The sequence below is a fragment of the Canis lupus genome, chromosome 4 (genome assembly GCF_011100685.1).
Source record: "Canis lupus familiaris isolate Mischka breed German Shepherd chromosome 4, alternate assembly UU_Cfam_GSD_1.0, whole genome shotgun sequence".
Classification (NCBI taxonomy): Eukaryota; Metazoa; Chordata; class Mammalia; order Carnivora; family Canidae; genus Canis; species Canis lupus.
This window is the reverse complement of record NC_049225.1, coordinates 72,554,938-72,570,797: the sequence shown is the minus strand read 5'-3', so window position 1 is coordinate 72,570,797 and position 15,860 is coordinate 72,554,938. Positions and strand designations below refer to the sequence as shown.

Here is a 15,860-nt window from a genome sequence, read left to right as displayed (position 1 = left end):
TTTGACCCCACAGACTATAGTTCGCTGAGTTTACTATAGATATAAAATAGAAATTTTTTTAAAAAATAGAAATTTTAATGTAGGTAAATCTAATAACTAAATTATTTATTCTGGGGATCCCTGGCTGGCGCAGCGGTTTGGTGCCTGCCTTTGGCCCAGGGCGTGATCCTGGAGACCCGGGATCGAATCCCACATCGGGCTCCCAGTGGATGGAGCCTGCTTCTCCCTCTGCCTGTGTCTCTGCCTCTCTCTCTCTCTCTGTGTGTGTGTGAGACTATCATAAATAAATAAAAATAAAAAATAAATAAATAAATTATTTATTCTGTAGCAAAAGAGACCTAAAATTTGGATTTTCCCTTGCCATTTGAGTATTTATATGCGTATTAAAAGTATTCATCTTTTATTTATTTGAGAGAGAGCACAGCAGGGGAAGGGGCAGAGGGAAGGGAGAAGCAAACTCCCCGAAGATTTGGGAGCCTAATATGAATGTCGATTCCAGGACCCTGGAATCATGACCTAAGCTGAAGGCAGACGCTTAACCGACTGAGCCAAGCACCCCTAGAAATGAGTTTTGAAGTCATTGTCTAGTTCTTTTCCAGTATTTATGAATGCAGTATGAAATTTGTCAAATATAATATTTTAAGCGGGATATTTAATATCTGAAAGTACCTCATTTAGTGGGTTATATAGTATTAATATGTTAATATATAATAAATATGTAAAACATATAACAAGTATATACTGACTTAAAATTGCTTTTAAAATATTTTATACCTGTTGCATGTCAATCAAGAAATCTTTTCATTTTGTGGATAAACTTTTCTATAATTATCAATATAGAACAACTAAGAACTAAAACTGATTTAGAAAAAAATTTTCTTTTTTTTTTAGATATTTTTATTTTTATTTATTCATGAGAGACACAGAGAGAGAGAGAAAGAGGCAGAGACATAGGCAGAGGGAGAAGCAAGCCCCTTGAAAGGAGCCCAATGTGGGACTTGATTCGTAACCCCGAGATCACACTCTGAGCCGAAGGGAGATGCTCAACCGCTGAGCCACACAGGCATCCCTAGAAAAGAATTTTCATTTCGAAAATGATGTTACAATAGATATAACTGATCTAAACATTTTCCTTCATAGAACTTTTTTGTTGTATAAATTTTCTGGAATAAATTTCCATGAATAATATGAAAAGGTAAAGGGATTTTTAACTCCATTTGCTGTGTACTGTATATTCTACACAAGTTAGCAGATTCTCAATGTCCGTATTTCAGTAAGCTACAAGCAAACCTACAGAACTCAAAAACAAAGCCTGAATCATTTCACAGCGTCTCAGACTCCTTATGCATAGCAGTTACTCCTAAAGGTATTGTTGTGTAAAGCATTGTGGAGAACTTGATCTTTTCAATAATGGTCATGAGTCAAGTTGTCTCATTTGGGGGTGGGGGTGGGTTTTGGTGTTTTTTTTAATATTTATTTATTTGAGTGAGAGAGAGAGTGAGGGGAGGGCTAGAGGGAGAGAATCTTCAAGCCAACTCCCTGCTCAGCACAGAGTCCAATACAGGGCTCCATCTGAAAACCCAAGATTTTATTGTAATGGGGCTTCAAAAAATAAACAGCAGTTTGGGGGGATCCCTGGGGGGCTCAGCGGTTTAGCACCTGCCTTCGGCCCTGGGCATGATCCTGGAGACCTGGGATCAAGTACCGCATCGGGCTCCCTGCATGGAGCCTGCTTCTCTCTCTGCCTGTGTCTCTGCCTCTCTCTCTTTCTCTCTCTCTCTCTCTGTGTGTCTCTCATGAATAAATAAATAAAATCTAAATAAATAAATAAATCAACAGCAACTTTTATATCAGAATTATAGGCGTAGGTAATTAAGCTCTCTAATACAAGGTACTTACTATCCTGGGGCCCCTGGATGTTTCTGTAGGTTAAGCATCTGCCTGTGGTTCAGGTCATAATCCCAGGATCCTGGGATCCAAATCTGCCTCTCTATTCAGGGAATTTGCTTCTCCCTCTCCTGCTGTGCACTTACTTTGTCTCTCTAATAAGTAAAATCTGGGCGGGGGGGGGGGGGGGGGGGGGGGGGGGGGGAGGCGGTGTTGGGGGACATAATTACTATCCTATCAACTTATAATGAGTAAAACCAATTTAACTCTGAATATTTTATTCAAATTGTTATTTCTCTTTCATCGAACCTATAGCTTAAGAAACAGTGAGGGATCCCTGGGTGGCGCAGCGGTTTGGCGCCTGCCTTTGGCCCAGGGCACGATCCTGGAGACCGAGGATCGAATCCCACATCAGGCTCCCGGTGCATGGGGCCTGCTTCTCCCTCTGCCTGTGTCTCTGCCTCTCTCTCTCTCTCTCTCTCTCTCTCTCTCTGTGACTATCATAAATAAATTAAAAAAAAAAAAAAGAAACAGTGAGCAGAGTCCACACCTTGAGTTTGATTACTTAGAAGGACCTTTTCAAAAAAAAAAAAAAAAGGAAGGACCTTTTCAATCTGAATTGACCCAACTATTTTGAAAGAAGTGGCAACCATAAAACTTAAAATACTTTAAAACTTTTTTGATTTTGCTCTAAGAAATAAAATGCATGTTGTGAACTAATACATGCATAGAGACACATGTTAACAATCTCCACCCTTACTACAAGCAAAAAACTGACCTTTTCACTTTCATTTTAAAACAACTGCTAGTCGAGACCCATAAAAATGATTTCACAACATATTTATGGGCTATAGCCTACAACTTAAATATTGCTGGTTAACTTTGAAAAGGAGGCTTACCAGTTCTAGGTTATAATCTCTTTGGGTAGGGTTATATGATGATTGTTTGCATTAGTTTTAGTATTTCTTAGAGACCATCAGAAAGAGAATAGCTGCAAATTTGATCCTGACCACCCCTCTCTAGCCAATGATGAATACTATTCTTCCCTTTAAAAAATCTTTAAAACAATTTTTTTTTTGTAATCCTGAATAACCATTATTAGGCCTTCAGCCAATACCTGGAATCTCTCTGATTCTATCAAAATTAAGGCAACTTTATACCAGATTATCTCATTATACATGACTTCCATTTATCCTAAACCATCACAAAAAAAAGCAAACCTGTTTCCTGACGCTTCTCTTCTAGAGGAGGTAGTCTCCCTGATGCTCTTTTCTCTTAAATTAAGACTTCATCTTCAGGTATTAAACAGATCCTCCTTTCTTATTACCCTAATGACTGTTAACATCTCCCTGTGAGAGATTTGACGCCAGCAGGCATTTCTGGCAGGTGGAAGTACGAGGTACCGAGGAATGGTCCTTAGGGGTGTGTAAGGAGTCCTTCCCCAGAAATGCTGTTTTGTCCCCATCCCCGAACAATGGCTGCTGGCAAATTCAGCTCTGGACTAGTATGCTTGGCCAAGAGGATTCCAGAAACCTCAGACAGATTGGCATTTTTCTGGACTACAAGTTAGGAGAGGTTTCATTTTACAATTTGAGTAGCAGATCATATTTATATACCTTCAACGAATCTTTTGCAGAAAAACTTATGCCTTATTTCTCTATTGGACCTTCTTCAGAATCACTTACAATAAGTATAGTCAAAGATAAATCCTGAGCCACGCTGGAAACCATCCTATGTGTTCCATTTTCTTCCTATGTTAGGAGAAAGTGCTTGTAATAATAAAGAGTCTAACTGAAACAAAACAAAACTGTCAGTTTCACTTTCCTCATTTTCACTCATTTGAAGGAGCCTTAACGCTGAAAAGCAGAATCTCCTTTCTCCTAGTTTGCTGTTGCTCTTTCCAAATATAGTTTGAGGGGATGCCTTGGTGGCTCAGTTAGTTAAGCATCTGCTTTTGGCTTAGGTCATGATTCCAGGTTCCTGGCTTGAGCTCCATGTTGGGCTCCCTGCTCAGAGGGGAGCCTACTTCGCCCTCTGCCCCTCCCCCCACTCATGTGCACACGTGCATGTGCACCTGCGTGGGCACACTCTCTCAAATAAATAAAATCTCTTAAAAAAATGCAGTTGATGTTAGAATAATATGGAGGCAAAGGGCACTCACTTCCCACATAGTTAAAAATCCCTGTATAACTCTTGACTCCCCCCAAATTTATTGATAGCCTAATGTTGACCAGGAAACCTTAGGAATAACAAAGTCAAGTAATACACATTTTGTATATTACATATATACTGTACTCTTACACTAAAGTAAGCTAATAAAATGTTATTAAGAAAATCATAAGGAAAAGAAAATACATTTACAGAACTGTACTGTATTAAAAAATTGGTGTAGAAGTGGATCCGTGCAGTTCTAATCTGTGTTGTTTAGGGGTTAACTATAATTGCTAAAATACACATGTCAAAGTTCTTCCCCTAAGGTCATTGTTTTGTGTCCTCAAAACTTTTGACACCAATCTTCCCTATGTTCACTGAGGATTTGGCATAGGCTTCTTCTTTACTCCTAGAACTTCCATCGGGTTATAACCTTGGAATCCCTGTGAAAGGAACATTCAATGTCCTGATCTCCTAGTTGAACCATACATCTTTTTTAGGTTGCTGCTTTTTGTTCCTACCTCCCAACTGTTATACCATATTTCAGAGCTATGTAATCTATAATTTATGCTCCTTGGATGCATTTCTTCTTCTTTCTTCTTCTTCTTCTCCTTTCTTCTTCTTTCTTCTTCTTTCTTCTTCATGTTGTAGATTTATTTGAGAAGAGAGCATGTGAGCATGAGCCAGGGGGTGGGAGCAGAACCGAGGGAGGAGGGAGAAGCAGACTCCCCCCTGAGCAGGGAACCAAACTTAGGGCTTGCTCCGAGAACTCTAGTTAAAGATCCATTTGGTGCTACTCCCCTGTAATTTGTGTAGGTTATTAGAAGAATTGTCACTGAACTACATTATATCTAAGATGTTTTTTATGACTTACATAATATGGAGGTTTATGTGAATTTTCTTGGTTTGTTTCTGAACATGACTGGTTTCCATTGTCTGAATCTTCAGTCCTAAAGAGTTCATTAATTGAGGTGGTTTATTTTAATCTCAGGGTTTTTTTTTTTTTCACTTAAAAGAAAAAAAAAACAGTGTTCTTAAATTAGTGGCTCTTTGAGACTTTTAGTAGTCTGGTTATAATAATCTATTCACTCTGCTAATATGAATGATTTACATTTGAAATCCAGGATTACTAAAATGTAGCACATCTAAAAGTAAATGTATTCTTTTAGCCTTATGAGAACAACGGAAAAAAAAAAGGTGCAATATGTCTAATGGACTATATAGCTACAAAAGCTGAATGTGGTACTTCACAAAATTTTGATTAACTGACATTATCCCCTGGAGCCAATAACTTAAAATTTTATGGTAATTCAAACACCTGAATTAAAGAATAAAGTAACTGACATGGGAGAAATGAGGTGAGAAAGATGATCATAAAGTACTAGTAATCTGAAGTTTTTAAGAACAAATAATTCCACAAGCAACAATAATTTATAAAATCATTGTGTTAAGAAGTAGACATTATTTTTGCAATTAATGGATTATTTCCTAATTCAGGGGAAAGACAATAACCAAATACATCATAGGTATCATTTGAGGTACTTGCTATTTATTCATATCTATTGAAGCTGAGTCAGTTATTCAGTCCTTGATAATGTATTAAATATGCTGATTGTGAGTAGAGGAAAGTCAAGCATTTTATCTCTTACCCTTTGTAATCAAGGGATCTGGCTGAGTCAATTTATAGTGTTTTTACAAAAAGGAAGAAAAAATGTTTGATTCAGAAAACGCATAAACCTGTGGAATAGGTATTTCTATTCATAATGAACCAGAGTTCACTTTTGGAGGATGGTACATTGAGAGACATTTCTCATTCCTGGGTTTTTTTTTTTTTTTTTAAGTTGGGTCATCTTCAGAAATGAAACATTTGGCCTTTGAATTATGTTGCTGTAACTTTCAGAGTTATATAGAAGCTAAAATGATCTACGGAATAGAAAAGCTCTTAAATCTGATAGCATTCTTTCTAAGTTAGGGACTAAGAGATGGTAAACTACAGTGAATAAACTTCGATGCCTCCTTTATCAATTATATGACATAAGTTTTTCTGTGTCTGGCTCTTGTGAGGAATTTTTTTTTTTTTTTTTAAGTAGAGAGCAGACTCCTTGCTCTGAGGATATAATAAACCATTATAAAGAGAGTACAAGTACCAATATATATATATTGACCCTTGATTATTATATATTTATCTGCAGTATAATTTTAATTCTGGGATATTAGTATCAGGTCAGTATATCTCTGAGAATGGGAATTTAGTCTAAGCAGAACATAATCAGGAAATATGCTTTTTAAAAAATTTTGTGGTGGGCTAAAGGCCAAATGCTTTGAAGGCTGTCTGTATTTAAAGACTCAAAGAGATTATAACATTTTAGGTAGTACAAAAAGAAAAGCGTTTCTATTGTTTTAAATTTGGGAAATGTCTTCATTTGCCCATAAACTATAGTTATACAGGAAATATACTTGTAAGTAATCATAGGAAATTGTGAATGACAGGCAGTCAAAAATTATTTATTGACCATTAATATATACACATTTGATATTATAGGTCATGTGGAAAGGGGAAGATAAATACTAGAAAACATGATCCTTCCGTCAAAAAACCCACACATTTAATTAGGGGTGTTCAAGACAGTAAGGACCTTTTTTTTTTTTTTTTTTTTTTTTTTTTAGAGAAAGGGAGAGGAAGAGAGAGAATCCCAAGCAGGCTCCACACTGAAACACAGGGCTTAATCTCAGGATCCTGAGATCATGACCTGAGCTGAAATTAAGAGTCAGACACTTAACTGACTGAGCCACATAGGCATCCCAAGACATTAAAAACTTAAATGGGGATCCCTGGGTGGCGCAGCGGTTTGGCGCCTGCCTTTGGCCCAGGGCGCGATCCTGGAGACCCGGGATCGAATCCCACGTCAGGCTCCCGGTGCATGGAGCCTGCTTCTCCCTCTGCCTATGTCTCTGCCCCCTCTCTCTCTCTCTCTCTCTCTCTCTCTCTGTGTGACTATCATAAATAAATTTTAAAAAATATTTTTAAAAATAGCTTTAAAAAAAAAAAAAACTTAAATGCATGCTGTGTTTACCTTGGGACTGAATGTATGGACAGTCCGAAGCTAACGTTGATTTCTTTTACCTGTATCAATATTCTGAAAAGGGGACCTCGTTGATAAAATACAGTTGAATTAAGAAAGCCCAGGGAAATGTGTGATTTGAGAATAACACAGATAAGGTACACTCAACATTAGTATGTCAGGATTTTCAGCAATGAAGTCTTTGGAGTATTACCAGTCACAAATATTACATCTTTGTTGGGTAAAAATTTTTGCTATGTGTGTTCTTAAAAGACTAAAAGTTACTGAAATAACTCCTTCATGATGTTGAATAAAATTTGCACGAAGAATAAAAAAGGATTATTCTTCCAATGAGATTAATAATTTATGTTCTGCTATTCTTAAATTAGTAGGATTGCATATTGAAACTTTGAAATTGTCTTAATCAGTACCCATTCATTTTTGTCATGGCTTATTTTTATCCTTTACATAAGTACTATTATCATTTGAATGTTGTAGTGTTAAGGTTGATTATAGTTACTAATATTCTGTGCTATAAGCCACTAAGGTACTCTTTGCTCCTAATTTCTAAAATTCAGCAGGTAAGACATCATTTTTATACTTCCACTCAAAGATTTGCAAGGGTAAGTAATTTAAAATTGTCATCTTTAGTAGTCATCAAGGACAAATTATCATGAATAAATAGCTTTTGCTACTTCTTTGTTTTTAAGCTCTCAGTAGGATGTTAAGAATTTATTTCTTCATAGCAACTGTTAGTGTACTTGTGTATATGTGTGTAGGATTAAGTAGTAAATTTTGTGTTAATATTACTGTGTTGGTATATTTTTATCCTGTCTTAGCCTTTCATGGGAAAATACAAACCTACTTCATAACATTTGAATTTACTATTTTTAACCATAAACATCTATAGTTTAATATATTTTTATTGATCCTGCCTTTCAAGTTTCTGTTATCTTCAGTTAAATGCATATATTGGTTTATCTGTCTGAGGAAGTTCTTTATAATACTAAAGAGATTACTGTGCCTCTCAAATAGACACTGATAGGTAAAAGCATGTAAAATTCTTATCCCAATCACAGTACACAACCACCAACATCATAGAGGAAGAAGAGAAGGGTGTGATAAGTGTTTCTAACTCTTCCAGTTTGCACTGAGAGATAGTATTACTTTCAAACTAACTGGTCCAGATCTCTGTAACACAAATTTGGGTGCTACCAAGAATGTGAGATGAATCCCCTACTACAATAGACTGGTTAATGCCAGTGGATCTCTCATTTTAGAAAGGTTTTGGTCTGTACAGACAGATGAAGGAATTGTATCAAAAATTGATGATATAACTACCCTATGTTTTTTTAAGTTATTATATAATGATGTATGTATAAAAACTGCATTATCAGTTCAGGGTGAAGCCTATTACAGTTTTAAGTATGTGTTTTGTTAAAATACAAAACTGACTTAGAAAACTTATATGAATACTAATATTTCATTTTTATTGTGTTATTTTAGTTAAAATTTCCCTTTTATCTTCAGATTTAAATTCTTTTCTTACCTTTCATTAATAGGTAGTATAGATCAATCAGTGTTAAAAGAATTACCCCCTGAACTTCTGGCAGAAATTGAATCCACCATGCCACTTTGTGAACGTGTGAAAATGAATAAACGCAAGCGTAGCACAGTTAATGAAAAGCCAAAATATGCTGAAATCAGTTCAGATGAAGATAATGATAGTGATGAAGCTTTTGAATGTAAGTACCACATAACTTTATTATTATTTTAGAATTAAAAAGCAGATTGATGTGTTTGTCTCATTCATAATTTGGGGGGTTAGGAAGAGTACAGTGATCTTAATTCTTAACATAGTATAGCACGTTTTTTTCTTTATACTTAAAAAATGTGCAAAAGATGAGATCAGTTGGCACCAAGAAAAAAATTAATGAGCTATAATTAGTGTCAAATAACACAGGTATGTGTCTATATTTAGCAAACATTTATTGAGTTCCTACTATATGCTAGGCACTGAAAATAAAAATACAAATAAGATGTAGCCCCTGTATTTGAAGAGCCTTCAAAGGGGGAAATACGTAAACAGTTGTAGCACAGTGAAAAAAGTACAGTGATAATAAGTAAATCCAGGATGCTATGGGAGCACATTGATTGGCATCAAAATTATACTTGGGGGTTCAGGAAATGCTTACTGGAAGAGGTGACACTTGAGTTGAGTCTTGAAGGACACATAGGAGATAGCCAGGTGAAGAAATATTTAAAACCATACTACCACTAAATTATGAATGAATTAGCCACATTGCCAATTATCTGTGTGGTTTGGACCTGGCTTCTCCTTTTTGCCCAGCTGTGTCCTGGAATTCCTCCCTTGTTTCACTGTTTTCCAGAGCTGGCTTCTTCACTACACAGCTACCTCTCTACAACACTGTGATCACCTGTCTTTGCACTAGACTTGCTATACCTCGCCTGTCTTCCTACTGGTCCACTGAAAAAGTTCTTCTCTTTTATCCCTATCTTCCTTCTTCTGGAGCAAGAGAATTGAGCCTAGCCAAGAGGGGTCAGCAACCTTGTTTGACTTAAACGGCATTCAGTGGAAACAGACTATGGGAGATCTTCACTTGTGTGCCAACTGACTTAGTCATTATGACCAAAAGAAGTGGGAAGACCACCAGTGTGTTCTACCTTTTCCACCTAGTTTCCATAGATTGAGGTGTGACAAGCAAGGGCAGGAAGGACAGATGCATGCTGCCAATTTTAAATGTATATTGCTGATGGAAATCCTTCACCTCCTCCAAAGTTTTTTATGTTCATTTACTCTGATCTTCTTTAAATTGTGAGCTCTTGAGCTATGAGGAGTAGACTATGAATATTGAACAAATATGAACAAAGTTTTAAAATTGAAATAAAATATATAGCAAAGTTAATCTGACATTATATATATGTATAATTGTTATAATTTGTTATCATGAGATGTATTTACATGCAATATATTTCATTCAATGGCTAAAGTTAATACTTTTCTTATTATAATCAAACATTTTGGTCATATGGGAATATATGCTCTGGAAAGGAAGAGGAAAAAGGAGATCTGGTGGCCCAGAAACTCACTCCCCTTTATATACATGCCTCTCCTTCACTCTTCCTCCTCCCCCCCCCCACCTCAAAACATCACCCATTTCTAAAGGGAATAGCTAAGAAGGAGGAGTTCTTTAACTGCAGATTGATTTCAAATCACAATTCAACTCCATTTAACTGAGAGTGGCTCCTTGCATTGCTAAGCTGATGAGAATTTTGAAGCTACCTCACAGTTCAGTAGAAAGAATAGCATAATCAGAAATGCCCAACAGGTGTAAAATAGGGGAGAGAGTCACACATGCCTGATGTGTGTCATCAGTGCAGCCACTGTTCTTTTCCTGTTGTGGAAAAATCTTATGGAAGCTGAGAGTGTCATCATAAAGCCATGGATCCTGTTATATCTAGATATTTCCCAAGTGTATTGAAAGCTTAGTATTAGTTAGAGAACCTCAGCTTCAACCTGCTAGACAAAAGAGAAGTTTCTCTGGATTCTTCAGGAGACCTCAGAGTAGCTGCCTGTCTTTCTTAGTTTATTTCTATATAAGTAACTACAGAAAAATTGACTCTGGAGCCACTGATTTGAGAGATGAAAGTATTCCAGTTGGTAGTTGACATAAACAACCAAACTCTCATTATACCACAGCAAAAAGAATGTAGTAAAAATACAGTGTAGTACAAGATGTAAAAGTATTATGAGAACATAAGCTCAAGCATTTTGCTGCTTTGAGAGAGACTTTATTTGAAACTTACGGTTTTATTGCAGTTTAATCAAATTGGTTTCCTAAAAATCTAAAACTAAGGCAATTGTTTTGTTGAAGGATTGGGAAGGGTTGAGGGCCACATAGATCTTTAAAAGTTGTTGGGCGACATAAATTTGGGTAACCATAGCACAAACATAAGGTCACTGGATTGCTGGGGAAAGGAGAGAGAAGACCTAAGTTAAAGAGCGATGTAGGTGAAATTTAGAAAGGGAAGATGGGAGACACTCAAGGCATGTTTTACCTACCTGTCTGTTGAGCTCCCCCCTTATTTCTTTCAGGGTTATGAAAGCAATAGAGAAAGAACAAACTAGTAACAATCCTGATAGCCTTATTACAACACACTGTATCATGGAAGTTGGGTGGGTTTTTTTCCTAATTTGCCATCTCATTTTTATCCAAATTTCCTAAAGTTTAATGAATGTGAAACAAAAATCTTAAAGGCCTATAAAAATTACTACCAATACAGTATTTTTGTATGTTCTTGATGACGACTGTAAGATTTTTCAAGCATTTTCAAATCATAGAATTGAATGCTTGAAATGAATTTCTGATGAAATTGAAATTCAAAAGTACTAAGTAAGTCATATTAGAAAGTAGAATACTACTTTCAAACATTTCTGTGAACAAGCTTGCTTATTAGTTGTTATTCCTCATATTTGGTAGTATTTTAGTACTTGTTGGAAAAATATTTAGTTGAATGCTACATAGATGACCTTTTTCTCTGAAACACACACACACACACACACACACACACACACACATATTATGTTAGTTTATAAGGCAGTCTCTCACTAAGAGAATGTCCTGGGGTGTACCCTAATTGTAAAAGGGGAAAAGTCTTTCTTCCTCATACTCCATGTCAAATTTATGCCTTATTACAAAGAAAATCATTGGAGATTTAAATATATGCATTTACATTTGGTTTTTTGTTCTTGTTTTTTTAATGAACTATCTTGCTATGCCAAGTCTATGACCAAAAAGAAGGGGAAACAAAATTATCTTTTTCTGCTATGCTGTCAGTAGATTGGACAGAAAGGTCCAGAACCAGAGACCAAACTAGATTCTTGAATAGGAGTAGTTAAGGCAGCATGTCAGGGTAAGATTAGCCAGGGTATAGACATTGATTATGGACATTGATTATCCACAAATAAAGCCCCCAGCACAAGCATAGATAGAGTGCATGGGCCAAAGGTTGGCATCCTTAAATCTCAGGATTTAAGGGGACTCAAGCAAGAATTTTAAGTATTTGGATATTGATCATAATTAGGGATTCAAAATAGAAACCAATTCAAAGAAAGGGAGTCACATTTAGTTCAATAGACTAGGAAGTATTTCATTGTCACCAACAAGTGGTCAAAACAACAAGATGCCAAGATATAGGACACATCAGTTCTCTATCCTACTTTTAAGTTGGTGGTGCTCTACCCTAGAAGGGGTATGGTAAATAATTGTCGCTTGTACTGCTCTCCAGCTCTCACAGGACAGACATTTCTAATCAGTCTTTCTTGCTGAAATATAATGCTTTCTTGGGGAAATATAATGCTCTAGGCAGCTATTACCAGTTGATCAGAGTTGATGTGTCAGATGAAATCTGTTTGCCAGTTCTGCCTAGAAGATCCTGTCAGTACTGGTGTTTTTAATGAATACTTAGACCCTTGGAAGATTGGGGAAGTGACTGAAGGTAACATACATATATATGTTTGTGTACCATGTGTAAGCTTAAAAGCTTTTCTCCTTGGGCTTAAGCAAGTATACTGTTGGAGAACTGAATTCAATATATGAATATTTACAACTGTACAGATTTATTCTATCTCTGAAGGCCTGTGATATTAGATTATCAGAGTCTATTGAATTTATAACTAAGTTGTGGGCTTAACTTGGCTTTTAATTGTTGGTATATGTGGTTACTCTATATTCTATAGCACTTTCTCAAAAGTTTACTTTTCTTCCAAACCCTGCTCCCCGTCAGTAATCCAAATGCTTTAAAGTGTTTCTGTTTTTCCTGCAAATCCTAGATAAAGATTGTTTTATATGCGTTAATTAATCCTCATGGTTAAGTAATACTATCCTTACTGACTTACTGAATACCTTTCTTTGAAATGAATGCTGTTTAATTCCCAGAACATTCCTATTTATTAGCAGACCAAATTCACGTAAAAATCTTTAAATCTAAAATAATAGATAAAGCTAAAATAAGTGATACCATTTCTATACCGTAATTTATATTTCTGATTAAACAGAGTGACTCAATTTGCTAGGCCCACACAATGATTTTCCCCCATGTGGTTCATTTGTGAAGTACAAGTTTTAATATTCTTTTTAAATGAGGTAAATTATTTGTCATGGGGATTTGCTTTTAGCCTCTAGGAAACGACATAAAAAAGATGATGATAAAGCTTGGGAATATGAAGAGCGTGACAGAAGAAGCTCTGGGGATCATAGGAGAAGTGGCCACTCTCATGAAGGAAGAAGAAGTTCAGGTGGTGGTCGTTATCGAAACCGAAGCCCATCAGATTCTGACATGGAAGATTATTCTCCTCCTCCGAGCCTTAGTGAGGGTAATTCATCAGTGTCAACGGATTTCTTACATAAGCTGCTTTAAATTTAGGGCTTTAACTTTGAAGAATATTTGATACCTTTTTTAAGTTAATTAACAACTCCATTGCTAATCAAGACAAAAGTATATATTTAGTTTGGAATGGCAGTGGTTATTGTTCAAGTATTTAATGTTCTGGAGGAAACTAGAAGCAAAAATAGAAATACTTTAAGTTGTCATTCCTGTATTTCAATATTTCTTTTTGTTTATTTTAGTTGCTAGAAAAATGAAGAAAAAAGAAAAACAGAAGAAGAGGAAAGCTTATGAACCAAAACTTACACCTGAAGGTAACATTTTAGTTTGTTTTTCAGTCTGCAACTTTAGTTTTCTATGTGTAATGTGAACATAATAAGTTTTTATTTTTTCTCTGTTGTAGAAATGATGGATTCTTCAACTTTTAAGAGATTCACAGCCTCAATAGAGAATATTTTGGATAATTTAGAAGATATGGATTTTACTGCATTTGGTAAAATCATTTTAAGATATATTTTTTTAACCTCTAAATATAAAATCAGTTTTAAATATACTTATTTACCTAGGTAAATACAGTGTATACAGAGGCATGGTCTGTGCTCTCAAAAAACTTAAAATCTAGTTATAGAGTCAAGTTTAGTCTGTGTTATCAAGAAACTGAAAACTTTAGTATAAAAATCAAGTATTATTGGTAGTGTCTTAGGAATTCCAAGAATGCAACTTGATTGCATTGATTCAAATGAGACTTGAATTGGTGCTAGATAAGGAGAGTACTAATACGAGCAAGGATACAGAAATTGGAACCCATGCATCTGCTCGTGTAATTCTTATAGCCAATATTTATTGAATACTTAGTCTTTGTCAGCAGTATATTAAGTGCTAGAGATGCAAAGATAAATACCCCAGTCCCTGGCTTTAAGTAATACAGAATCTAGTATGGAAAACAAAATAGTAAACCAATTAGAATACAGTATGATTAATATATTCATATGTTCCTTTTATAATATGTAAAGATCATATCTATAAATATAAAAATGTAACACTGGTTACAGTATTGAGAACTAGTCTCTACAAATCCATGCCACCTTCAGCTGTACAAACACTAGTGTCTAATTTATACAAAAACCATATAACATACAATAATTCTGATATGAGTCCACCTATTTGAAAATACCTGAAAAGTATATTACCCTTTGTATTATATTACCCTTTATTTTAAAAGTGTTTTGTGAGAGTTATTTGCCTAAGTATCATTAATGCATTTCTCCATTATTTGAAGTACCATTTTCATCATTTCAAAAACTTTCCAGTTGTGTGCTGAACAGCTGTCTTCCATCTCATTTAAGATCCCAACAGGAAGACAGAAGGCACTCTCAAATTAGGATAATTTGAGGAGGACTAATTTACAAAGAGGCCAGTTAGAGAACTGGGAACAGAATAGTGCCAGAATCTAGGGTTAACAACCATGGGACTGTTACCAACCCTACTCTAAAAGGAACAAGGGTAAAGAGAAGTTACTAGAACTCATTCTGTAGGGAAAATAAGGTTGTAGACTGCCTTGAGAAAAAGCAGTAACCTTTTGGTCAGAAAGGTTAGCCTGAGGAGACCATACAAGGAAGGAGTCAGGGATATAAATACCCTGACCTCACTCTCCTTCTCTTTGATCTTCTGACAGGGCACCCCACTGGCTGAACCCAAACAGAAGCCAGAGGGCATGGGAGACTGTTGATGTAGTCCATACAGGTCAGCCTCGGGGGCGGGGGCAGAGAGCTTGGTTGAGAAGGGTCAACAGTATATTTAAAGTAGTGAAGATAAGAGACCTATCTCCTCCCCCCATCTTAGTCAGAATTCTCATTTTAATCCCTGTCTTCTCTCATTCAGGGTTTGCTTGAGGTTTATAGAGGCCTCTTCGGTTGTTATTTGTTTAGTTTGTTTATATCTGTTTGTGTGTCCAAATTTTTTATTTAAAAAAGTTAAGCTTACTATTTTGAGCTATTTATTGTACCTAAACTGTTTGGTTTGGTTTTTCAGGTGATGATGATGAAATTCCTCAGGAACTTCTTTTAGGAAAACATCAGCTTAATGAACTCGGCAGTGAATCTGCTAAAATTAAAGCAATGGGTATAATGGATAAGGTATCTCAGTAAAGAAAAATTTATATATTTACTTAAATGCTAATGTTTGATATTAAACTTCTCAAGGTAGATTACAAAGTTTACATAAAGTAAATAATGAAAACAATTTACGATTACCGTCTGAGAGTCTCATTGAATTATTTCTTTTTTAAAAAACAAGACTCAAAGAAGTATTCTGTAAATTATTCTAAAGAAAACCATATTATTGCATTGAAAG

The 15,860-nt window shown here is 35.6% G+C and overlaps 1 protein-coding gene across 3 annotated transcripts in view; it reads left to right on the top strand.

Moving 5' to 3' along the window:
* Positions 1 to 15,860, top strand: part of NIPBL (NIPBL cohesin loading factor) — a 197,659-nt gene that overhangs the window by 120,727 nt on the left and 61,072 nt on the right. For all 3 annotated transcript variants that reach the window (XM_038535302.1, XM_038535300.1, XM_038535301.1), the window contains 5 exons: positions 8,663 to 8,845; positions 13,300 to 13,497; positions 13,751 to 13,822; positions 13,912 to 14,001; positions 15,540 to 15,643. In XM_038535302.1, coding sequence (XP_038391230.1) covers positions 8,663 to 8,845; positions 13,300 to 13,497; positions 13,751 to 13,822; positions 13,912 to 14,001; positions 15,540 to 15,643 — 647 coding nt within the window. The remainder of the gene's footprint in view (positions 1 to 8,662; positions 8,846 to 13,299; positions 13,498 to 13,750; positions 13,823 to 13,911; positions 14,002 to 15,539; positions 15,644 to 15,860) is intronic.